This window comes from Cornus florida, unplaced genomic scaffold (genome assembly GCF_030987335.1).
Source record: "Cornus florida cultivar Cherokee Brave unplaced genomic scaffold, ASM3098733v1 CherokeeBrave_3.0.0_Hap2_Chr09, whole genome shotgun sequence".
Lineage (NCBI taxonomy): Eukaryota > Viridiplantae > Streptophyta > Magnoliopsida > Cornales > Cornaceae > Cornus > Cornus florida.
Genome location: NW_026775579.1, coordinates 75,121,355 through 75,146,512, shown reverse-complemented (window position 1 = coordinate 75,146,512; position 25,158 = coordinate 75,121,355). Strand labels below are relative to the sequence as shown.

Below are 25,158 nucleotides of genomic sequence, written 5' to 3'. Positions count from 1 at the left end.
AATTTTCACTATTAATGAATACATGGAGACGAAATTACCCTTAAGTACTTTATGAAATTTACCAAATTAAACTTATAATTATAATATAAACACTCCCACACTCATTGCCTCTTCTCTCTCTCTCTCTAGAAGTACAAATTCTTGTAAATCTAACTTTCTTTTTCTAAGAGTTTGTATTCTCGCTCTTTTATTGTTTTTGGCTTTGGTTGAGACCTAAGATTGCAAACCCAACAAACACATAGAGGGACCATAATTAAATCTTAAACCAGAAGCAACATATATCTCAGGGAGAGTAGTCGAAGCCCTTATCACCCTCTGTTTGATATATTGAATCAATTATATCTATAAGTGTTTCAGAGGGCTTGGATGACGATGAGTTTTGGCTTTCTCCTCAAATTCTCACCAATGAAGACATACTCATGGACTACAACAAATGATCACCACCGTGTATTCATAAACAGTTCTTGTTGCACCTCTCGCTCCTCCCATTCCTTCCAATATAAAACTTTCTGCTACACTAATGTAAAACTTTTACTGAATAACGTAAAACTTCTACTTAAGAAAAGTAAAACGATAATAACATTATGTAAAACCTTTACTACATAATATAAAATTTTCACTTAAAAATGTAAAACTCGCACGTAAACAAAGTAAAAAATTCAATACACTTAAAACCTTCTCATCTTTCCTTCATTTTTCTCCTTGCTCAACTTTCTCCAAATCAATGGCGAACTCTACTCTGGGTGAGGGGGTCTTGGCATCTATACCATCAACCCATTGGATTTGCACATAGACAACCCGCACCCCTGCTCTCCTTGTTCCTGTTAAGCCTTTCGCTCATTCAGTTCCTTTTAACGCAGAGCTAGCACAAGAGGAGTAATGGGATGTCGTGCCCTAGGTCTACAAAAGAGAAAGATGATGAGGTGTGAATTTCATATTAAGAATAGTACTTAGTTGGTAAAATAAGGGTAATTTAATAAATTTCAATTAGTATTTAAGGGTAATTTTGTCTCTATGTATTCATGAACCTAAAAAATTGGCACATTTGTAATTACTTTTACCTAAATTATTTTTTGATGGAGTTATTTTTTGAGTATTTACATTTTAGTAATTAACCATTGCTAAGGTATTTTTTTTTATTAAACTAACCCACAAAAACCATTTTTTTTTCCACTTAAATTGAATGCATCATTTGTAATAGGGTAATTTACATAAACATTCCCTATGGTTTGCCATAATTACAGAAACCTCCCCTCTGGTTTGAGAATTTACTCTGACCTCCCCTAAAAATAAAATTATTCTACACGAACCTCCTTTATGTGTGACGGACCATCAAATACACTAACGGACCTGGCTAATTTATTGAAATGCCCTTAATTTTTCATGGTAAATTACTGAAGTACCCTATATATATATATATATATATATATATATATATATAGAGAGAGAGAGAGAGAGAGAGAGAGAGAGAGAGAGAGAAAAACAATAAAACAAAAAAACAAAAAAAAATCTTAAACTGTTTGGGCCGCCACCACCAACCATGTGCGTCACCGCCACCAACAAAATAACCATGAACCTGGTCATGAAAATTAACCCACCATGGCTGCAAAGTTTTGTTCTCTCTCCTCTCATCTCTCTCTCCCACCCTTTGTCTATATATATTTATACACACACACACACACATATGTTGCTTGTGTAATTCTTCAATTACATATATTCCAGACAATCAAAGAATTTTCAGAGACCATGAATACAGTACTTGAAGGTGTCAAGTTTCTAATTTCCACTTCCGCAAGAAGCAAAAAGGGAGATTTTGACTTACCCAAAAAAAAAACTTACCCAAATCAAGGGAACAAAAAAAGCCCTTACCCAAAATTTTGACCTCATCGGAGAAGAAACATTGCTTCCGTTCAAACCCAGGTAACCTAAACCATACCAATATATGTTGATTATGCAACTCATGCTCCAAATCAACGTAACGGTTATCAAAATTAAAGTGTTCTTGTAAGTTCAAACTCAGTAATTGATCGATTCAGAGATATATTATAACTAAAAAAATGATATTGTGGCGAAATTAAGGAAACAATCTTGTGGATAGGCTGACAGACCACCATAGGGGATAGCACTGGGACTGATTCCAGCGGTGATGGACGGCAGTGACTAAACGTGGAGGACACGAAGGAGCCACCAGAGTCAAAGTCGGGAGATCGAAGCTTGAGATTGTGAAGAACCCATCTCAAGGAGTTCATTTTCTCTTCGCTGCCTTCATCCTACGATCAGGCACCATGGCTTCCCTATTTAGTTTATTTTATTCTTCTTCTTTTTTTCTTTTTATTTCTTATTTTTTCACATATTTTTTATATTTTTATATTGTTTTGTTATCAATATTTCATTGGCTTGTAAGATTACACTTTACACATACACAACAAATATATATATATATATGTGTGTGTGTGTGTGTGTGTGTGTGTGTGACATCAGCAATTATATATAAGGGTATTATGAAAATTTTAGTAAAATTTGTACATGATGTCAGCAATTTTCGTCGTTGACTCTAACAGAAGGGAGATTCGTATAGGATATTTTCATTCCTAAGGGAAGTTCGAGTAAATTTCTAAATTAGAAGGGGGTCTTTGTAATTATGACAAATCATAAATGATGTTAGTGTAAATTACCTTTTGTAATATATAATACTTTTCAACTTCCGCTGCTGACGTTGGGAAAATGTACAATACAAAAGGCTCATCATAATTTTATCACGTATTGGTGAGTTGCCTAGGTCTGATTTCTCCCGCCAAACAATTCCAATTTGGGGTTTTCTTTCTTTCTCCGGTTAAATTTCAACAGTTAGTTACAGTTAGTTATAGAAGATTGTCACAATAGTTTCGTCAAACAATCCCAAATTAAGGGTTTCGTTCTTTCTCTGCTAATTTTCAACCGTCAGATATGGAAGACGCTTCTCCTCCGTGGACGACCGTGGCTCCGGCGACCTCACTCATGTCGGAGGTAATCGGCCATAACGGTTCAACCTATTCTGAATAGACTCTGAGTCTGCTGTTAATTCATCATCATCATATTTTCTCCACATATATAGATATATGCATTCATATTTTACCGATTTGTTTGATTGTTCTTTTTTTTTTTACTGATTTATTAGAATATATCTGGTGTTGGTTTGGGGTTTAGTGGAAGGCTAAGGCAGGGGGTGTTTCTTGAGGTTGAGAATTTGCAATTGCTGTGTGTATAATTGTTTTGTTTTTTGATCGACTTTTGTGTTTAATAGTTCTATTTTTGATAAATTTCTTCCTCCATGTTGAGTAATTAAGATATTGCTGAAAGTGCATTCCTTCCTTAAGCTAATAGTAAGATAATTGTTATTATTACTATTATTATTTTTTCAGGTACATTTTGTTTGGTATGAATGATGGTTAGGGTTTGTTGCTGAACACAAATTGGGGGTTTTTGATTTTAAACTGTATACCTATAACATGTATTTGTGTATATAATCCATTTAACTGTCATAAGGGTAATTTTTGTCTTTATAAAATTTTGCCCCAGCCATGTGTGTCACGTGCCTTACATTGAGAATTAGATTTTAAAGGCCATTTAAGAGGTGCTACATATCTATTCGAGAACTTTTCTAAGTTACAGTATTTATGTAAGGTTAAAAATAATAATTTTAGCTCTACAGAAGGGGGGAAAAAAACCATTAATTTGAGATCGATCAAATTCCTTAACAGTTGGTATATGGTTGTCTAAAAATGATAATGCAACAAAAAGTTGCACTGCAGAATGTTCTCACAAATTATCATGGAAAATTCATGCTTAAAGTTCGCTCATATATTATCTTTCACTTTGAAGTTGAAGCCAAACACATAGCTGCATATGCATAAAACTAATAAAAATTGGACAATCTATCTGCTTAAACCTAACAATTGCATGACAGGTGAAGAGACATTAAAAACATAACTATATAGAATGCATGAGTAAGACATCTAAGCAGCGTTCAGATAATTTGGCTAGCTCCATGTCCCGAAAGGTTCAGATGCTAACATGGCAAAATCAGGACTAAACAATCATCTCCTACCATCGATAGGCAATATTACATGTTCCCTTGGGCTATCAAACTTGGCATTTGTAGCACTACTACCACCATATTCGTTGGCATTTGATCTCTCATCAAGCAAGGACTCAGTCTCCTCCAAATTCAATGCTATGCCAACCCATTGATGCTTCTCTACCATCCTTAGCCCCTCTAGTCCCATTCCTACTTCCTTCATAGAAGGTCTGTCCTCCCCCTTCAGGTTTAAGCACCTCCTTGCAATCTCTGCAACTTCCGTGAGCTGCTCAGCATTTCCATCACACACTAGATGGTCCTCAAGAACTTGAAACAAGCGACCCTTTTCCAGCGAAGAAAGAAAATACGTAGCTAGACTCCTCTCCTCCTCTGACCTATCAAAAGAAAGGGCCTTCTTTCCAGTTAGTAGCTCTACAAGGACTACCCCGAAGCTATAAACATCACTCTTCTCAGTCAATTGGCTCGTGTGCATGTACTCAGGGTCCAAGTATCCAAGAGTTCCTTGCACCATCGTACAGAACTGAGCTTGATCCAACGGAACCAACCTTGATGTTCCAAAGTCAGACACTTTTGCAATGTAGTTATCATCTAAGAGTATGTTTGCAGACTTGATATCTCTATGGATGATCGGGGTAGAAGCTGCAGAGTGCAAATATGATAGAACCCCAGCAGTTTCTGCTGCAATCCTTAGACGGATATCCCAAGAAATGGCGGTTTCCTTTCTTTTTTTATGGATGTGTTCAAAGAGGGTGCCATTGTTGATGAACTCATAAACTAGTAGAGGGACCTCTGTCTCCAAACAACAACCCAATAGCTTTACCACATTTCTATGGTTGATCTGAAAGAGTACAATCACCTCGTTGATGAATTGTTCAATTTGGCCTTGATCCACTATTTTAGACTTCTTGATGGCAACTATTCTGCTGTCTGTTAAGTAGCCTTTATAAACTGTGCCATAACCTCCTCGACCAATTATTCTGCTATCGTCATAGTTGTTAGTAGCCATCTGAAGCTCTTTCTCGGTGAAAATTTTGACTGTATCCTTGGTTCCTTCTTGTCCAGAGAGCTGTTGTCGTAACATTAAACCACCATTTTGCTGAAATAATTTTACTTTGATCCTAACGAGCTTTCTTTTCTTCAATCCAAAGTACAACCAGGAGCTACCAACAAGCAGAACTGTTACCACTGTAGCAATTCCTGTAATTGAAATTAGAAAGGAATATTTTACTTCTTTTTGTAAGTAATTTAAGTAAAGCGTGAATAAAATACTGAAAAGTCCAAAGGATACCGTACAGTACTGAAAAGAAGTAAGATGAACATAACACAACCAAGAATATAAAACTCCCCCTTATATTTATATCCGTGGACAATTTGCTGGGAATATAATTCACCAAAAAACTTGGAGACCATAGTATTTTAAGGATAAAACAATCCATAATAAGCAGGAAAAACTAACATTTCATTCAAGAACCCCGAACCTGTTATTACAAATTAGCTAATTGCTTTATCACAACTAGCCTTCACTTTCAATTCCATACTTGACCAACTCGTGATGGTGCCACTCAACAATTGTGAGGTTTAGAAGGTTGTCTTGAATTACTACACTAACAAAGGAAGACAATACCTAAGGAGATCACTCTACCAAAGTATCTTTGTGGCCCAAAGGGTAATATAAATGAATTGATGGATATAAACTATATTCATTGATCTGATATTTCCCTCTTTTCAACTGGTGGCATCAATTGCTAAGGATATCTGATAAATTGAATCATCATTATATCTGAGGAGGAAATTAGAATCCATCTAATATACTTACCAACATAAAGAGTAATCACGAGTAGTTGATCAACAACGCAACCTTCTCCATTTGTTCTACTGTCCCAACGGTATCCTTTGGGGCAAGAACATTTATAATTGCCTGCAATGTTAACACAATGTTTTGGGCACCTGTTGAGACTTGGGTCCTCACATTCATTAATATCTGCAAAACAATTAAAGAATTAAATTGAGGCACATGTCAGGAAAACACTTAGAAGCAATGCAATTAAAGGTTTAATACAAACATAAATATGGTGAATACCTTGGCAACCATTGGACAGGTATGGGTTACCTTCGTAACCATTAAAGCATCTGCATCGATAGCCAGGACCATTTTCCGGTTCATAGCACTCGCTATTTTCTTTACATGCATAGCTAATCATATTCTTGCTAGCCACTTCACATGTCTCATTACCAATGGTCCAATCAAGCACCAACGGAAGCTTTTTTCTGTTCTTCAAATCGCGAAGATAATTTTTTGAGAAGTTGAACTCGCTTTCTTCTACAACAAAGGCATAGCTGCAGGGGTTGAAGCCATGTATATATGTATGATTGTAGTAGCTACTTAGTGTCAAATTAATTTCCCTTACCCCTTTGGGGATGGATGTTTGGCAACAGCCAAACCCGGAACAAGAACCATCAGTAATGTCATCCATGCTATCACAAAGGGACATACACCCAGTCGTGTACATCTTATCACCTTCGTAAGCGTGTAAAATGGCGTAAGTATCACAACCAACTGCTACGAACTTATTCTGGGTATTAGAAATGGTGAATTTGGTCAGCTTGAATATGGGCTCGTTGTAGGTCGTCCTGTGACCATGATCATAACAATCATGAGCGGTAAACTTCAAGACATGCAACTGACCTTCGAGTGTAATTTTGGTAACGTTTTTTGTACTACTCTCTAAAAATGGTTTGGCAGGACTGAAGGAATTGTTACAGGTGATGTGGAAATGTTTGTCAAGATAACAGTCCGGGGTCATGCCGAATGGGTATGGGATGCTTACATTCCCACAGCGATCAGCGCAGCCGGGTTTGGCTATGGGTGCATTCGCTGGCAAAGCAGTTGGTGCTGAGGAGAATATCAACAGCACAAGGGAGAGAATTTGCACAGGCATCACAGGCAAACACATTGTGAGTGACTACTTTGTTTGATTTTTGATGGCTACTTTTTGGTGTATACAAAGTCACAAGCCTTTTTTGGTTCTTTTTTAGGCACTCTAGTGGAAGACCAAGTCCACTGCAGTGTGATATACGAAAGAGATATAAATGTGTCTGCGCTAATTTTGGCTGAGGTTCGTTGGAATAGTTGGTCTTTCTTTTTCCGTGGGTCAATGTTGTCTGAGTCACTGACAAAGATAGTAACATCCTTGACGTGCGGTGTCGGTTAGTGTTAACTTCATAGAACGAACCATTCGGTGCAAGTCTATCAAATCTTGTGAACATAAAGAAAATCTCTCTTGCAATATCTTGACTTTGGTTTAGTGATATTGTTGTATATTTGTATGGTCGCTCATTAGCTTATTTATTTTTAGTCCATGTAGTAATAATGTTTATTGCCAAACACCAGTTTTTTTTTTAAGTAATTCTGTAAATCAAGTGTTGATCGCATAAAGAAAGCGTGTAAAAGGGACAAGTGGTTTGTGAAGTCGTAGCCAAATTTTGTTTGGGCCTTGAGTGGCGTTGCTATCCAATTTTGACTTCTTTTTTTTTATTTATTTTTTATTTTTTTGACTTCCTTTCTCTTGTGGATCCCATTGAATGATGCATGTTAGATGAGAGAAAAGGTTTGGTGGCCGAAATTTGTAACTTTTTGTTTTTTGCATGACGAATGTTTTTGTTTGATCTTGACTCTAGACATGTGGTGTGTGTGTTTATTTTTCTATAGTATGCGGGACTAACTTTTTTTCCCTCCGAATACTCAGGCAAATTGATAATTTGTAACCATAATTGTTATTAGGGTTAATTACTATGACACCCCTGAGGTTTGTCATATTAACAGTCATATACAACTTAGCCCTTTTTTGAACAAAGACATCATCTTAGTGAAAATTTTGATCCAAACAAGCCCTTAAAACGTTTGAAAAGATGAGATTGCCCTTTAATATTTAATTCATTTTTATACACACTATTACATCAGCACCATCATATATAAATAATATATATATATATGATGGTGCTGATGTAATAGTGTGTGTATATATATATATATAAAACCAAGTCCAACACAGCACCATCGTCACCTACCGTCACCCACCTATGGTCCTACACCACCGCAACTTCCACCCTCTCTCCACTGCTTGATCTGTGCCTCATATTCTCTTTGTTTCTACAAACTACAAGTCCTAATTTCACACCTTAGCACATATATACGTTTGTCCATACATATATATACCATCCCACCGATGCTAACCCAAACCAAAGCTTGTAATCCAATCGAGATTCCCGACGACGGCGACGACCAGTGGAAGCTTCGATGAAGGTGACCATCATACCAGACAACGGTGACGGCTAGAGAAGTTCCCAACAATGACTCGATGCTGAGGCTCCGCCGCTTCGGCGAGAAGAACGGTGATGGCGGTGGTGGTTCGATTAATCACAATCTATATATTCATACACATATATATAGGAAGAAGATAGATTACATGAACTTGAGGGATAAGTATTTGGGGGAAGTGGATTTGGGGAAGAAAGATGGATTACTGGTTATAAACATTGCTCCTTCAATTTTAATTTGATTTATACATCTTGTTTCATAAGATAGTTTCAGTGTTAAATTAACAACTTGTTTTATAAGATTGGTTCAGTGTTAATTTTATTTATACAACTTGTTTCAATTTTAATTTGATTTATACAGATCGTTTCAGTGTTAATTAACTTATAATTTGATTTATACAGATGGTTTGGTTACTAAGAAAATGCTCCAAATAAATTAGGCACATGTTTTAGTCTTTATACTAATTGAAACCCATTTTGCCATGTTTCCATGTGTTGGACACACACTGCCATTTTTGGTTCTCATCCTCCATTCTTCCATACCCCTCTGTATTGCTTTTGGCATCTCTTCTTCTGTAAAAAAAAATGTGTTTTTATTTCGTATTTTTAATCTCAATCTCTTATTATGCTGCAGAAATATATACATACATTAGAAATTTATACTGATGAACCTATTTTATTTCCAATCAGAACCTCTTTTCTCTGAGAAAAGTCAAGCACCATGGTAGTGGTGGTGGGTGTGGTGGCTATTGGTTTGGTAGGGTTATGAGGGTATTTTAGTCAATAAAAAAGAATGGTATTAGATAAATTGGTAATTGAATGTGTTAAAGGACAATAATGTCAATTCACCATGTGTAAGAACCATTGTGGTGTCTTTGTTAACTTTATGAAACCTAAAGGGGTGTCTTTGTCCAAAAATTAGCTAAGTTGTATATGGTTGTCAATATAGCAAACCTCATAGGGTGTCATTATAATTAATCATTGCTATTAAATATATGTACATGTCTTTTTCCTTGCTGAATTGAACAATATATAAACATCAAGTTCAACATAAAAATAAAAAAGAATGAAGAAGAGAAAAACAAAAATGATGGAACAAAAGGACACTGTAAATGAAAGCACGTTGGTAATTTTTTTTTTTTTCACCTTTCTCTCTCTTCAATTTCCCCCTCCTCTTCGTTTTCAGATTTCTAACTCTCTTTCTCTCTCTTGGATTTATCAGGGTAATTGGACATCATTTTTTTTCAAGAAATTGGCTTCTTTTCTGTTCGTTTTCAGATTTCTAACTCTCTTGCTCAATGTTGCCCTTGGCCGTCATGATCTTTTCCAACATCAATTTTACCAAGTCCATGTTGTCGTGTGATTCAGAGGCCAAACAATATATATATATATATAATCGGCAGAGGGCAGTGAAAAAATCGGGACAGTTGCATCATGGGCAAAGGTCTCACACTGCGGTTAAATAATAATAATAATACAATTTTGTTATTATTTTGCAGGAAAAAATAATTGCCAAGTTTTATACTTTTTTGTATATACATGTAAAGTAATTGTGATTTTTATGATTAACCAATTTCAATCCATCTGTATCTAGTCCTTAATACAAAAGTAAAGCTTTATCAAATATTTTCAATTACAATATTTGTTAAATCAATTTAATGAAAAATTACATATATAATTAGAGTAAACAGTATCTAAAAATGTCAACACAAAAAATATATTAATGTTAAAAACACACAAAAATCAATTCAGTTTTTGTAAAATTGAGTTTGTTCATTGTTGGTTGGCGAGGGAAGTAAGGGAAAATGGCAAAATACAGGAACCCATTTCTTTTACCACTATTAGTCTATCATCCAATCACAGAATACAAATAGAGCTCACAGTTCATCTGATCCACATGACATGAGAGCACATTGGTACTTTATCAAGGCTTCAGCTTGAATTTAAGAATTCTAAGCCCAACGGGCCAAAAGGAACAAATGTTCAAGGACAAACTAGCACAAAACATGGCCCAAAAGGCCCAAAAAAAACAACTGAAATTCAATCGAGTTAAAATTCAGTTGCTACTGGTTTTTCTCGAACCTTAAAGAATTAATCTGGCGGATGTGGAGGAGGTCTAGGATCATTCGCCCCATTTTCCCATTCTAGGGTTAAGAAAGCTTCCATTCGAGATCGCAAAACCCTAGATTGTAATCTTGTGTAATACAACATTCTTCCATTCACTATAGTGTCTGATACAAACTATGAGTGGTTTTCTGTTTTTGTTGTTTTAAAATCCTTAATCTTCTTTTTTTTAAATGGACAACTAACACCAATATGTGTTGTATTTTAGATTCGTGTATTTGTTGAGAATGTTGTAGAGTTCTGATGTGATATCTGGTGTTACTTGGAATAGGGGATATGGGCTTCATGATCTTAGGCTGTTGGACTAAGTTCGCATTTATTATGGCATCTTATTTCTTTTCTCTCAGTCAAGTTCTTATACCGTATATCAATCATATATGTATATGTTGAAAAAGATATATTAATGGATGGGTGATCGATTGATTGTATTTGTTGAAAAAGATATACTTAGTAGCATAGATAATGAAGTTATCATACAAAATTTTTTTAAGTATAAAAATTTGTCGACAACAATTGTAAAGGTACTCAATGAAATTATCAATGAAGGTTAAATATTTTTTTTTTTTTTTTTTTTTTTTGATAGTTTGAAAATAATTTATCTTATTGTTGTTTAACCTCCCCCACCCAAAAGAATTATCTCACTCCTTCACTGATTGAAGGTGCTTTTGAATACAACTTTAGTTAATACTAGGAGAAACATTTTTCATAGCTCCTAAGCCAATTTTGCTGCTTGTTAAAGAAATAATCTGATGAAGAAACCTCTAGGGATGTAAATTAATTGATCTTTCAAAGGGTCCTCTGTTTTTTTCCCTCCCAATCATTTATTCGTCTTTTATTTCCATCATTGAGAAACTAGTTCTTGCAGTACACAAGGTGGTAAATAGCTGTTGCTAAAAGTCATTTTACAACAAAGTTACATCACAAAATGTTCTTACAAACCACAATGAAAAGTTCCCTCTTGTAACAGATCTGATCACTTTAGGTTGCAGCAAAACACATTCACACAATGTAGGTATAGAAAACACCATATTAGTGCATCTGCCTAACAATTCCCCAATTACTTAAAAAAACACTCAAACAATATAAAATGGGGCAAAAAAAAAACACAATACATATAAAGAAAAGAGACTGAAAATCAAATTGTATGTAGAAGTCATTACAAGTAGATATGTTGATAACTACGCAACTACACATCTTTCATGCTCGAAAGGTATAGATGCTGATCATATAGCAAACTAGGACATCACTAGGCACTCCAGTCATAGGATGGGGCACAGTCGCAGTACACACCTTCGATGAAGATGCAAATGCACAAATGGCAAAACAATCACCTCCCACCATCTAATGGCAGAACAATATGCTCCCTATTGCTATCATACGCACCTGTTGTGTTACCAGTAAATTCAATTCCGAAAGTGTTTGATGTGTCTCCTAGTAGGCACTCAGTCTCTTCCGAATTCAATTCACCGTTAACCCATGGATGCTGCTCCATTATTCTTAGTCCCTCCAGTTCCATTGCTACTTCTTTCATACTAGGTCTTTCTTCCCCATTTACTCATAAACACTTCTTTGCAAGAACAGCAACCTCTTTGAGCTCTTCAGCATTTCCCTCATGAACTATACTGCACTCAAGAACTTCAAACAAGCGATCTTCTTTCAACGCAAAAGAAAATAAATAGCTAGGTTTTTCTCCTCCTCTGGCCTGTCAAAAGAGATTGCCTTCCTTCCCGTTAGCAACTCAACAAGGACAACCCCAAAGCTGTAAACATCACTTTTCCCCGTCAATTGACTTGTCTGCAAGCACTCAGGGTGTAAGTATCCAAGAGTTCCTTGCACCAATGTGGATAGCTACATTTGATCAAGGGGCACTAACCTTGATGCTCCAAAGTCCCGACACTTTTGCAGTGTAATTTCCATCCAAGAGTATGTTTGTAGGCTTGACATCTCTATGGATGATAGGAACCGAAGCTGCAGAATGCAAATAAGAGAGAACTCCAGCAGTTTCTGCAGCAATCCTTAGACAAGTTTGCCAGGAAAATGGAGCCGTCTTGCTTTCATTATGTATGTGGTCATGGAGAGTTCCGTTCGTGATGAACTCATAAACTAATAAAGGGACTTCTGTCTCCAAACAACAACCCAAGAGCTTGACCACATTTCTGTGATTGATATGGGAAAGTACAATCACCTCATTGATGAATTGTTGTATTTGGCTTTGATCCACTATTTTGGACTTTTTGATGGCGACAACCCTGTTATCTGATAAAGTTCCTTTAAAAACTGTACCATAACCTTCTCGTCCGACAATTTTGTCATCACTGTAGTTGTTAGTGGCCTTTTTAAGCTCCTCTGCTGGGAATATTTTTGCTGTTTCGGTAGACCCTTCCTGTCTAGAGAGTTGCTGTTGCAACATTAGACCACCATTTTGCTGAAAGAACTTCTCTTTGAGCATAATGAGCTTTCTTTTCTTGAGTCCCAAATACAACCAAGTGAAACCCACAAGTAGAACAGTAACACTAATTGCAGTACCTGCGTTTGAATATTATTGTAAGAATTTTCAGACTTTTATTTGCTCAACTAGTTGATTGTCCGGAACATAGGGCATTTCAGAGAACTTGAAATCAGAACGAAAATGCTTGTTCCACTCATCCTAATAGATAATGGATTAAGCACACAAATCACTAGCTTTGTTGAATAAACATCTTAACAAAGATAAATTGTAGTGTTAGTTTTGGAAGTAAAATTGTAACATGTTCTGCAATTTGACTACACAAACCAACGAGGTATATTTGGCTTGAATCTGAATTAGTCTTGATCATATTTTAAATTTCACTCTTGCCCATTGCATGGGAGACTGACTCTCTCTTCTTTTTGTTAAAAATAGGGTAAAGTTCCATTAAAAATATATACATATATATAGGGTAAAGTTAAAAAATAAATAAATAAATAAAAAACTTTTGCCCTTTTGTAAATAACCCATTGAACTACAAATTACCCCTTGAACTATTAATTTATTTATATAATTTACCTTAATTTTATTATTAGTATCAATTTATTATAAAAATAAAAAATAAAAAATAAAAATTGTAACTACCATTTTTTAAAATGATTAACTTATTATTAAAACTTTATTATTTATAAAAATTAAAATAAAAACTTATTGAACTGAGTTTACCTTCTTTTTCATACAATATATTAATGAAATATTAACAAATTACTTAAGTAAAATATATGTTCATTTTCATGCAATATAATCATGAAAAATTAAGAAATTATTTAAAATTTTCTACTTAAGATTTTTATTTATATAATTAATTTAAAAAATTAAAGGTAAATTTATTCAAATTTAATGGAGAATATGACTTCAAATTAGTATGAATATTTTTCATAATTTATTTCAATAAGAAAAATAGATTAAATATAATTAATAAGAAATTGCATTACGTCATTTAATGAAATATACTCTAGTCATTGGGGCATTTTGCAACAAAATGTAATAGTTCAGGAAGTATTATATACAAATATACTTTAAGGAATTATTTGCAAATTCAAACATAGTTTAAGAAGGTTTTTAACACTTTACCTTTAAAAATATTTTCAGATTGTTTTTGTTTTTCTTTCTTTTAATGGCAAGAAACATACCCCACTCAGACATCAACTTTGTCCCTTTAGAAACTTAAATACTCGTCATCCACTTAGGAAGGTAGGAGAAATACAACTAGACCCTTGATTTTTAGGTTGTTGCCAACCACCAAAAAAATGGGACATAACACTTATCTTACTTGTAAAATATTTCTTACAGAAAATATTTAACAAAAAAATATATGTCTTTTACATTGAAACTAAACTACACATTTGTTGAGAAATATTATTGGAAATTTGGAATTCCTCTGCCGTTAGAAAATTCACACTTATTTTTAGGATTTTAAGCCCAAATGCTTACCTAGAGCAATCTTAATTATCAATAGTTGATCAGCAGTGCAGCCAGTTCCATCTTTTCTGCCGTCTCCGTAGTACCCCTTGGGACAAGAACACGTATAATTTCCGGCTGTATTTTCACATCTCTTTTCACACAGATTGAGTGTTGGATCATTACATTCATCTATATCTGCAGGACAATCAAAAGAGAAGTAAATCACCACATAAAATTAGCAATGAACATACCCAATAATTACACGAATATATATGATTGATACCTTCGCAACCATTAGGGAGATAAGGGTTTCCATAGTAACCCTCGGAGCAATTGCAACGGTACCCAGCGTCATAATCAACTACGTAACACTCACTATTGTTTTTCCACGCATATTCAGACGAGTTTCTTGCAACTTCACATGATGGCTCATTTCCAATTGCCCAATCAACCACCACTGGAAGCATGCTTCCATAATGTAAATCGTCAAGACTAGTTGAAGAGAAGTTGAACTTATCCTCTTCAACAACGAAGGCAAAACTGCAGGGGCTGAAATTCCACACCTTTGTATGATTGTAGAAGCTTCCCAGTGACACTTCATAATAGCTTAGTCCTTTTGGGATCGATGTTTGGCAACAACCAATTCCAGAGCAAGACCAATTGCTAACATAGTCTATGCTGTCACATATGGACATGCACCCACTCATATATTTGTTCTCACCTTGGATAGCTGTAATGGACGCTACCGTGTCACAACCAATTGCTGTGAACTTGTTTTTGGTACTGGAAATTCTGAATTTGTCCAACCAGAACCAGGGTACGTTATGTGAGATCTGCGAACCTGACTGGTTGTAGCAATCTTGGCCTATATACTGCAAGATTTGCAGCTGACCATGGCGTGAAATGTTGGTGACAGGAAGATTTACCAGTTCCTAAAAAAGGTTTGGGAGGATTGAAAGTGTCGTTAATTACAAGTTATGAGAAATGTATCGTCATAGTAGCAGCCCGGCTCTGTGCCAAATGGATATGGGATGCTAACGTTGCCACACTTTCTTGGCAACCTGGTTTGGCTTGAGCACTTGCTGATGCTGCCATGGCTGCTACTAGAGTGACCAGCAGAAACATTTTTAGCAAATTCATGGGGGCCTCTTTGTTTGTGAGGCTAGATGAGATGTTTGTAATTTGGAAAACTTCTAATTGTTATTGCTTATCTTATAGAAAATCTTTCAATGACCACCAATTCAGCGCAAGACGATAAAGAAATTAAATTCACCAAAATGACTTGTTCCGATCCACACAATATTTTTGCTTTCAGAAAACTCCAAATATACAATTTAAGTATAAACTTCTACTTGGCAATTTGCGTCAAAGAAATGTAGCTTTGAGATATTCCATGTGAGAACGCGACTACTCTAAGGTCCCCATAGATTATAATTAAACAAACTTCATTGGTGGAATAATTTTGAAGATCGAAAAGTTTTTGAGATATTCCATGTGAGAACGCGAGTAGTCTAAGGTCACCATAGATTGTAATTGAACAGACTTCAATGGTGGAATAATTTTGAAGATTGAAAATCAAACTTGATGGAACGGTAAGCTTGGTACCAAGTCTTGGAATCTTGGTTTTATAAGGAGCAATTTTTATTCCAATTACTTAATATTATATTATGCCATGTAGTGTGTTTGTATTCAAATATCCTCCTTTAATTTGTCTGAATAAAAGGCATCATTCAATGGTCTAGCGCTAGAGCAGAACGCGTAACGCGTAACGAGTATATTCGTATTCAACTACCCTACTATAATTTATCACAATAATATATATATATCTATATGATATTATTATATATGCATGTGAGTATATGTTAGGTAACTTACATTTTTGGGTTAATTACAATGACACCCTCTAAGGTTTACCTTATTGACAATCATATACAAGTTAGCCCATTTTTGAACAATAACACTCCCTAAGCTTTGCTGCCTTTGACACAAACACCCATTGAGGGACTGACATGTGATAAAATGACCTAAATGTCCTTTGACTTATGAAATGACACAAAATTACTAAATTACCCATTCTAATAAATTTAAAATGTCCAAAATAACCTCTCTCACATTATATACAAATATGAACAATATATAACCTGACATATATATATATATATAGAGAGAGAGAGAGATGGATTCCACAAAGATCTCATTAGCAAAACAACGAAAGGTCTTCTCAAGGTGAATTTTGTATGTTCTCTATTCTAAAACCCTTGCATGGTTGCCGAGAAAGTTGAGAAAAATTATAAAGGAAAATACTATCACATATGCTTACAAATCAGATGTTTTATCTATTAATTTTTTTGATTGCCAAGATTAGAATCGTTTTGCTTACTCTCTAAAGCTAATTAGGTGTTCTGGTTTGGTTGCATGTCTTTCCCTTTTCCAAGCATCTCAGTCATATATGTATGAGCTTCACTGATTGGAACATGATTCTAACTTCCATGGAATTCCATTAATAATTGCATTTAAGAAGAAAAATATGAAAAGTTGTAATTGCATTCAAGAAGAAAATATTGAGAGTTGAAATTCACACACACACATATATAGGTTTAGCTTTTAAAGCAAATCCATTTATGGAGCAACGAGAAGCACGCATGTAAACTCCTGATTTCAAGTTGCAGATTGCGCGATCTAACATGAACAATATATAACCTGACATATATATATATATATATAGAACTCATTTTGCGCGATCTGTATGGAGATATTTTATATATATATATATATATATATATATATATATCGATTCACATATACTGATCTGTGGCCAGAACAAAGTGCTCTGAGCCTTTTGCTTCCCGGAGTAGATTCAAGCGAGATTTTAGATCGCACAAAGGAATCAAATGAATCTGATTCAGTTGATTCTGGTGATACCACCACCACCTCCGTCGTAACCTCCGACCACGGTTTCATGATGCAAATGGATCTGGATTGATCTGTGGGTTGCTCCTTTGTTTGTTTTTGCACATTTTTGCACAGATCAAGCATGGTGGTGGTGATAAGAGATGTGATATTGTGCAATCACCGATGCGAGGAAAGAGAAGGTGGCGGTGGCTGTGGTTGAAGAGAAGTGGCGGTGGGATGTGGTTGAAGAGAAGTGGCGGCGGGATATGGTTGAGGGGTTGTGATTGAGGAGATGATGGCGGTGGGTGAAGAGAGAGAGGGCCGGATCGATGGGTTTAGAAGAGATTGGTAGAAGGGCAAAAATGTCATTTTAAAATTTTAATATTTTACAATTAAAATTAGTTAAATATTAATGGGCAATTTTGTCTTTTCAAACCTTTTAAGGGTCTGTTTGGCTCCCAATTTTGTTTAGGGGTGTCATTGTTCAAAAAACGTCTAACTTATATATGAGTGTCATTATACAAACCTCGGGGGGTGTCATTGTAATTAACCTTATATTTTTAAGAATTTGATACTGTTACATATCTTCATAAACCAATTTATTCGATCAATTTATCGATATTCGTTTAAATACATTACACCACAATCGCAACAAATACGCAATTACGAGCCATGGACTATCTCAAGGCCCACGCTCAACAGGTCTTCGGAGTCGACCCTTCCAAATTTCCACATCCACAGGCCTATTAATGTAATAACATATATATCTATCAAATACTCGTACGATGGAACCGATTTAGTTTGAATTAATAATATTCCTCGAAGAATCTCATTCCACGTGCCAATCGAGTCCTCTCATGTGACTGTGACACTTCTGTTAGATTGTTAATGGGAGTGAACCTCATTTGTAGGACTCACATCAATCACACTCTTCTCGTAGCTTTGCATGATAAGTTTCAAAACTGCCAACTCGTAAAAGTCTAATAAAAATACAAATATATGAAACATGTATACCTTTCCCACCCTTAGCATGTCAAATGAATTCTTTGCCATGTGTGTTTTAATTTTGATTAGCAAGGTAATGGCGAGATTTTATTTATCATGTTAATCATAATTTATTAAAGTTTAAATTGTTAGAGATAGTTTAATTTTAATATTTAATTTTTCTAGCAAAATCAAATAAGAAAAAATAAAAGAAAGAAAAAATGTGAAAAGGTTTTCATATAGCTAGAGATAAGTTGTTAACTTAAAATTCAATGACATATGCCATAGTTAGTAAAATATGGTACGAAAAAAAGATAGATACGAAAACGTGCGAGTATAATTCTATTATTTTTTTTAAAATACATTTCAAAAATTCGGTAAAAAAAAAAAAAATTGAAACGTAAAAATATGAATACGAATATTATTTTCTTATATATCATCATATATTTGTAAGGATAATAAATAGTGTGTAACATATAATAAAATAAATATATTCCAATAGACACTATTATAATAATCATAAAAGAAAATAAACTATCCAAATATAATTAATCAATAACCCCATGTACATAACATATATATTTATAATAAATACACAGGTGTGATACTTGTAAGTTGTAAAAATATCTTTATATTCTACTTAAACATCTATTGAGTGTGGTGCGAACTTCAAAAAAATAAAACTAAAAATAAATAATAAATAAAGATACTAACAAATTTTAAAAGATATATATACGAGTGCATTGGAGTGACAATGATGATAGATTTAGAAAGAAAAAAAATAGAGTGATAACCTACTAGAACGGCTAGGTGTATTATTTTGAAAGTACAGTTAATGTGAAAGAGAATGACTATATTAAAAGATGTAGTTTGTGTGTATTTTATCATATTTTTTAATTCTAAACAATAAATAAAAATATTTTTTTAAAAATTCGTCCGTACATATATAATTCGCATATCATACACGAATTTACCACATTATTTCTCTGGCACCTTCTTAATACAGCGGGCATTAGGAGGTCGATTTTGCTATTTTGAGAAACTTCCTCAGCTATGTAGAATCTCAAATTAGATAGATGATGATATTGCAACTTTGTCTGATGATATGGCAACTAGAGAGAAAAAAATAGGAAAGCTAATTAAAATTAATCTATAAAAAATCATTCATTGGGGCGATTTGGTAGAGAGCCTTTGTGCTAGAAACACACACGTAAGAATAAAAGGGAAAGGACAAAAAAACAGGAAAAGAAAAATATTTGTGTGGACCAAATCAAGGACATTGGTCCAGAGCAGAGGGGCTCGGCCCTGTATCAAATAGACTATATTTTTTAGACACTTCATCACCACTTTTTCGGATATTTTGTTAATACTTAAATTGACATTATTTAACATTTTTAATTTAAATTTAACAGATAATCTTGAAGTAATAAGAACATGATACAACATGTATTTTAGGATGTCTTGCAAAAAAAAATTTATGATTTAAACATAATATTAGTGTCATTCCAATTAATTCATTAAATTGTTTTTATTAGTAAATCAATTCATTAAATTTTTCTCTCGACAGATCAACTATAGCACATATAAAATTGTATATTAAGCATTTATGTCTTCAAATGAACCATATTAATTAGTTGGACTAAGAAACAATGAAAATGGCGTCTGGACAAATCAAACTTGATCTTATAACTGTCATTTTACTTCTAGAATTAAGAATAATTAAAGTATATCAAAGAAAAAAGTATTTGGGCGCAGCTTACCTATCTTTACATACCCAAGATCTTTTTCATTCAAATTCGATCTTTTCTATTCAAATTCGATGTGATATAGCAACTAGAGAGAAAAAATGGGAAAGCTATAATTCTCTCAATTATCTACATGTGTGAATAATTAAAAATACAATCTAAAAAAAAAAACATTCATTTGGGCGATTTGTGGAGCCTTTGTGCTAGAAACACCCATGGAAGAATAGGGGCCCGCGGGGGGAAGGGGGGGGGGGGTGGTCCAGAGCGGAGAGGCTTAGCCCTGTTATAGGCCCAGGATCAGATCCATCGGGCCGTCCACCTATTAACGGGTCGGTTCTGATGGTCCTAAATTTGACAAGCCCAGACCTAGCTATAGGGCTACGTTAGATGGTGAGTTGGTAGCCATGTTGGCAGGCCATTCTGGTGGGCTGTTGGGAGGCCAGGTCATTGGACGGTAAACGGGTCTGATTTTATTGGTCAACTCACCAGGTCTAATTATGGGATTAGTTAGCTTAAATTTAGGTCTAATCCAATCAAGTTTAAATTAGACTCTAAATACAACTAAAATGGCATCACCATCATATTCTTCTATCTTTTGTTATTTTACTATTTTTTTATTTTTTCCGTTGCAAACTGTTTTTCTTATAATAATTGACTTTTTACAATCGTTTTTAATGATTTTATCCAATTCTTCCATTTAAATTAGTCTCTCTCTTTTTACCTAAACATTTATAGATCTTCTAATTTGTGTTCATACCACATTAGGCTATTTTATTTCATCGTATCACTAACACATTTTAGTTATTACTTAATTAACCACTACCACTCTATAAGCAATATATTAAGAGATGTGTGTTTGTGTGCGTCATCATATGATAAAGAATAATTTTGGGATATGACCTTTGAATTCACGTGTAACAACTTAATCCAACAAATTACATCGAGAATCGATTTATTGAGTTCACTTTTGAAATAAATTTTTGGCATCAACACATTATTTCGAGACGTCAACACCATATTGTTGAACTCAAAATAAATTGTTCAACTTGTAATTTGTTAGTATTATGGCACCATGTTATTCATAAAAAAAGTTGTTAAACATACTAAGAGAATCCAAACTCACTATGTGTTTTTCCTTGCGAAACAAAGAGTCAATGACAGATAAGAATAACATATCAACGCATCTACCCAACAATTCCACAATTACTTAGAAAACACACACAAACATACCAAAGAAAAAGGGGGGAAAAAAAATTCTACAAATAAAGAGAAGAGAGTGTTAATCAAAATTTTGAAGTCGATGCAAGTAGATAACTACACAGCTACACATCTTTCATGCTTGTCAGGTATAGCAAAATAGGATATCACTGGACACTCCAGTCATTCGATAGGGCACAGGCACAGTCACAGTACACACTTTCAATGAAGATGCATATACACAAATGACAAAGCAATCACCTCCCACCATCTAATGGCAGAACAATATGCCCTCTCGTGCTATCATACTCACCTGTTGTCTTATGAGCAACTCCAAATCCATAAGAGTCCGACGTGTCACCTAGCAGGTACTCAGTTTCTTCAGAATTCAATTCATCGTTAACCCATGGATGTTTCTCTATCTTTCTTAGTCCCTCCAGTTCCATTCCTACTTCTTTCATGCTAGGTCTTTCCTCCCCATTTACTCGTAAACACCTCTTTGCAAGAACAGCAACCTCTTTGAGTTGCTCAGTATTTCCTTCATGAACAATACTGTGGTCAAGAACTTCAAACAAACGTTCTTCTTTCAACGCATAAAGAAAATAAATAGCTAGATTTCTCTCCTCCTCTGGCCTGTCAAATGAGACTGCCTTCCTTCCCGTTAGCAGCTCCACAAGGACAACCCCAAAGCTATAAACGTCGCTTTTCTCAATCAATTGACTTGTCTGTAAGTACTCAGGGTCCAAGTATCCAAGAGTTCCTTGAACCATTGTAGATAATTGCATTTGATCAAGGGGAACTAACCTCGATGCTCCAAAGTCAGACACTTTTGCAGTGTAATTGTCATCTAAGAGTATGTTTGTAGGCTTGACATCTCTATGGATGATAGGAATCGAAGCTGCAGAATGCAAATAAGACAGTACTCCGGCAGTTTCTGCTGCTATCCTTAGACGAGTTTGGCAGGAAAGTGAAGACTTCTTACTTTCATTATGTATGTGGTCATGGAGAGTTCCGTTTGTGATGAACTCGTAAACTAATAAAGGGACTTCTGTCTCCAAACAACAACCCAAAAGTTTGACCACATTTCTGTGATTGATTTGGGAGAGTACAATGACCTCGTTGATGAATTGTTCTATTTGGCTTTGATCCACTAATTTGGACTTCTTGATGGCTACTACTCTGCTATCCGTTAAAATTCCTTTGAAAACTGTACCATAACCTCCTCGTCCTACAATCTTGTCATCACTGTAGTTGTCAGTGGCCTTTTTGAGCTCTTCGGCTGTGAAAATTGTTGCTGTTTCTGTGGATCCTTCCCGTCTAGAGAGTTGCTGTTGCAACATTAAACCACCATTTTGCTGAAAGAACTTCTCTTTGAGCCTAATGAGCTTTCTTTTCTTGAGTCCCAGGTACAACCAAGTGAAACCCACAAGTAGAACTGTAACACTTATTGCAATACCTGCATTTGAAATATTGAAAATTCATTATTGTAAAGAATTTTCAGACTTCTATTTGGCTAAGTCATTGATTGTCCAGAACTCGGAACATTTCAGAGAACTGCAAATCAGAAGAAAAATTCTTGTCACAACCATCCTACAAATAGTGGATTAAGCACACAAATCTCTCAGCTTTGGTGAAGAAACATTGTGACTTTGATAAATTCCTTTGTACTATTAATTATGGAAGTAAAATTGTAACACTGTTCTGCAATTTGACTCAGAAAAACCACCGAGGCATATAGAGCTTAAATCTTACCTACTCTTGATCATTTATTAAATTTCACTCTTGGCTATTGCTCGGATAACTTTCCTTAATGTGAATGTATGACTGATTTTTTTTTTTTTCGCAAAATGTGAAATGTAATGATGAAAAACAGTCAATTTGTTTTCCTCTCAAGTCCAACTGCTATATAAATTTGTCTTGAAACTTGAAAGTTTTAGCTTATGATGACTTGCCAGCAGATGACTTTCCAATGGACACAATTTGTCAGCATGAAATAATCTCTCCACAAAATAATTTGGAGAAGTTATTTGTATATTGCTCCTCTAAACTAAAATAAAACTCTCAAGTTGTCCTCCCATGGCTTTCAGACTGGTGCAAATAGCCAGTTTAGACAATTTTATTATCTTCACATGATCTTGTTTGTCTCTAGTCAATCTATTTTAATCGATTCAGGACCTTCATAAACCACATACCTAGGGAATAATGGAAAATTTCATAATTCATATGTGTGTCATTTTTGTTAACAATCTATAAATTAAGCTACAAATTTTTTTTGGGAAAAATTGATTCGATTTGCTCTGACATTAAAATTGCAGTTAATGGGAACAAGTGAAATAAGACCACACATTTTACTAGTTAGATTTTGAAACTTTTTTTATTTTTTATTTTTTATTTTTAGTACATTAAGCTCAGATACTTACCTAGAACAATCTTAATTACCAGTGGTTGATCAGCAGTGCAGCCACTTCCATTTTTTCTGCCATCTCCATGGTACCCCTTAGGACAAGAACACGTGTAATTCCCGGCGGTATTTTCACAAATTTTTTCACACTCGTTAAGTGTTTGATCATTACATTCATTGACATCTGCAGGACAATAGAAGAGAAACGAATCATTACACAAATTACTATAGGTAATATAAGGAAAATCAATGAACATATATATACCCAACAATGAATGTGATAGATACATACCTTGGCAACCATTAGGAAGGTATGGGTTTCCATTGTAACCTTCCGAGCAATTGCAACGATACCCAGAACCATAATCAACCTCATAACAGTTGCTGTTATCTTTACATGCATATCCTGAGGACTTTCTTGCAACTTCACACGATGTCTCATTTCCGATTGCCCAATCAAGCACCACCGGAAGCTTGTTTACATTCTTTAAATCACTAAGATTGTTGGAGGAGAAGTTGAACCTATCCTCTTCAACAACAAAGGAAAAACTGCAGGGGCTGAAATTCCACACTCTCGTATGATTGAAAAAGCTATCTAATGTCACTTCATAAAATCTTACTCCTTTTGGGATCGATGTTTGGCAACAACCAATTCCAGAGCAAGACCAGTTGGTAACATAGTCTATGCTGTCACATACTGATATGCACCCACTGGCATAATTTTTAGTACCTTGGTAACCTTGAATGGTCGCGTAAGTGTCGCAACCAATTGCTGTGAACTTGTTTCTGGTACTAGAAATTCTGAATTTGGACAGCCTGAGCCAGGGCACGTTATGTGCGGTCTGTGCACCCGACTTGTTGTAGCAATCGCGGGCTATATACTGCATGATTTGCAGCTGGCCATGGAGTGAAATGTTGGTGACATCAATACTACTGTTTGTTAGAAAAGGTTTGGGAGGATTGAAAGTGTTGTTGCAAGTTATGAGAAATTCGTCGTTGTAGTAGCAGCCCGGTTTTGTCCCAAATGGAAATGGGATGCTAACGTTGCCGCAGCTGTCTTGGCAACCTGGCTTGGCTTGAGCACTTGTTGGTGCTGCCATGGTTGCTAAAACAACTCCCACCAGATTCAGTTGCAGAAGCATTTTGGGGCTTTGTTTCCCAGATCAAATGATATGTTTTGGTGGACACTTAAGATACTGGTTGTTGGTCGTTTATAGAATACTTCACTGGAAGACCAATTCAATGCACTGTGATAAAAGAAAAGAACTATATGGTGTACTTGATGGGACATGACATAAAGCATTGAGATTTGAGAGCTCTGACGTTCTGATTTTACAGACTTTTGAAAATGAAAGGAGAAGTAACAACCGATTTAAAAAAATAAATAAAAAAAGAGAATGAGAAATGGTCCAGGGTGATCCATTTGTAAATTGCTCAATAATTTTTGTTTTTTGCTTCTTTTTTTTTTATTTTTTGTTTACTTCAAAAAAAAAAATTTTGGACAAAAAAA

At 34.9% G+C, this 25,158-nt stretch overlaps 1 protein-coding gene, 1 long non-coding RNA gene and 1 pseudogene across 2 annotated transcripts; 1 reads left to right on the top strand and 2 right to left on the bottom strand.

The window, feature by feature from the left end:
- The first annotated feature begins 2,723 nt into the window (after positions 1-2,723).
- On the top strand, positions 2,724-7,969 carry LOC132274452 (uncharacterized). The gene is made up of 3 exons (XR_009470427.1): positions 2,724-3,006; positions 6,842-7,033; positions 7,115-7,969. It is a non-coding gene; the product is annotated as an uncharacterized LOC132274452 (long non-coding RNA).
- On the bottom strand, positions 3,707-7,125 carry LOC132274451 (wall-associated receptor kinase 2-like). Its single transcript, XM_059775720.1, has 3 exons — positions 6,159-7,125; positions 5,895-6,059; positions 3,707-5,275 (listed from the first exon to the last, which is right to left on the bottom strand). The coding sequence occupies exons 1-3, from the start codon at positions 7,030-7,032 to the stop codon at positions 4,077-4,079; spliced, it is 2,238 nt and encodes a 745-aa protein (XP_059631703.1). The 5' UTR covers positions 7,033-7,125; the 3' UTR covers positions 3,707-4,076.
- Positions 7,970-11,607: 3,638 nt separating the features above from the next.
- On the bottom strand, positions 11,608-24,790 carry LOC132272885 (wall-associated receptor kinase 4-like; annotated as a pseudogene).
- Positions 24,791-25,158: the final 368 nt, after the last annotated feature.

What these genes read in the sequence shown, in the direction of transcription:
- LOC132274451 (XM_059775720.1), bottom strand. Translation starts at nt 7,032, where the DNA reads ATGTGTTTGCCTGTGATGCCTGTGCAAATTCTCTCCCTTGTGCTGTTG. An exon ending in CCTGTCCAATGGTTGCCAAG is followed by an intron (nt 6,060 to 6,158) that starts GTATTCACCATA and finishes ATTGTTTTGCAG; the next exon opens with ATATTAATGAATGTGAGGAC. An exon ending in CGTGATTACTCTTTATGTTG is followed by an intron (nt 5,276 to 5,894) that starts GTAAGTATATTA and finishes TTTCAATTACAG; the next exon opens with GAATTGCTACAGTGGTAACA.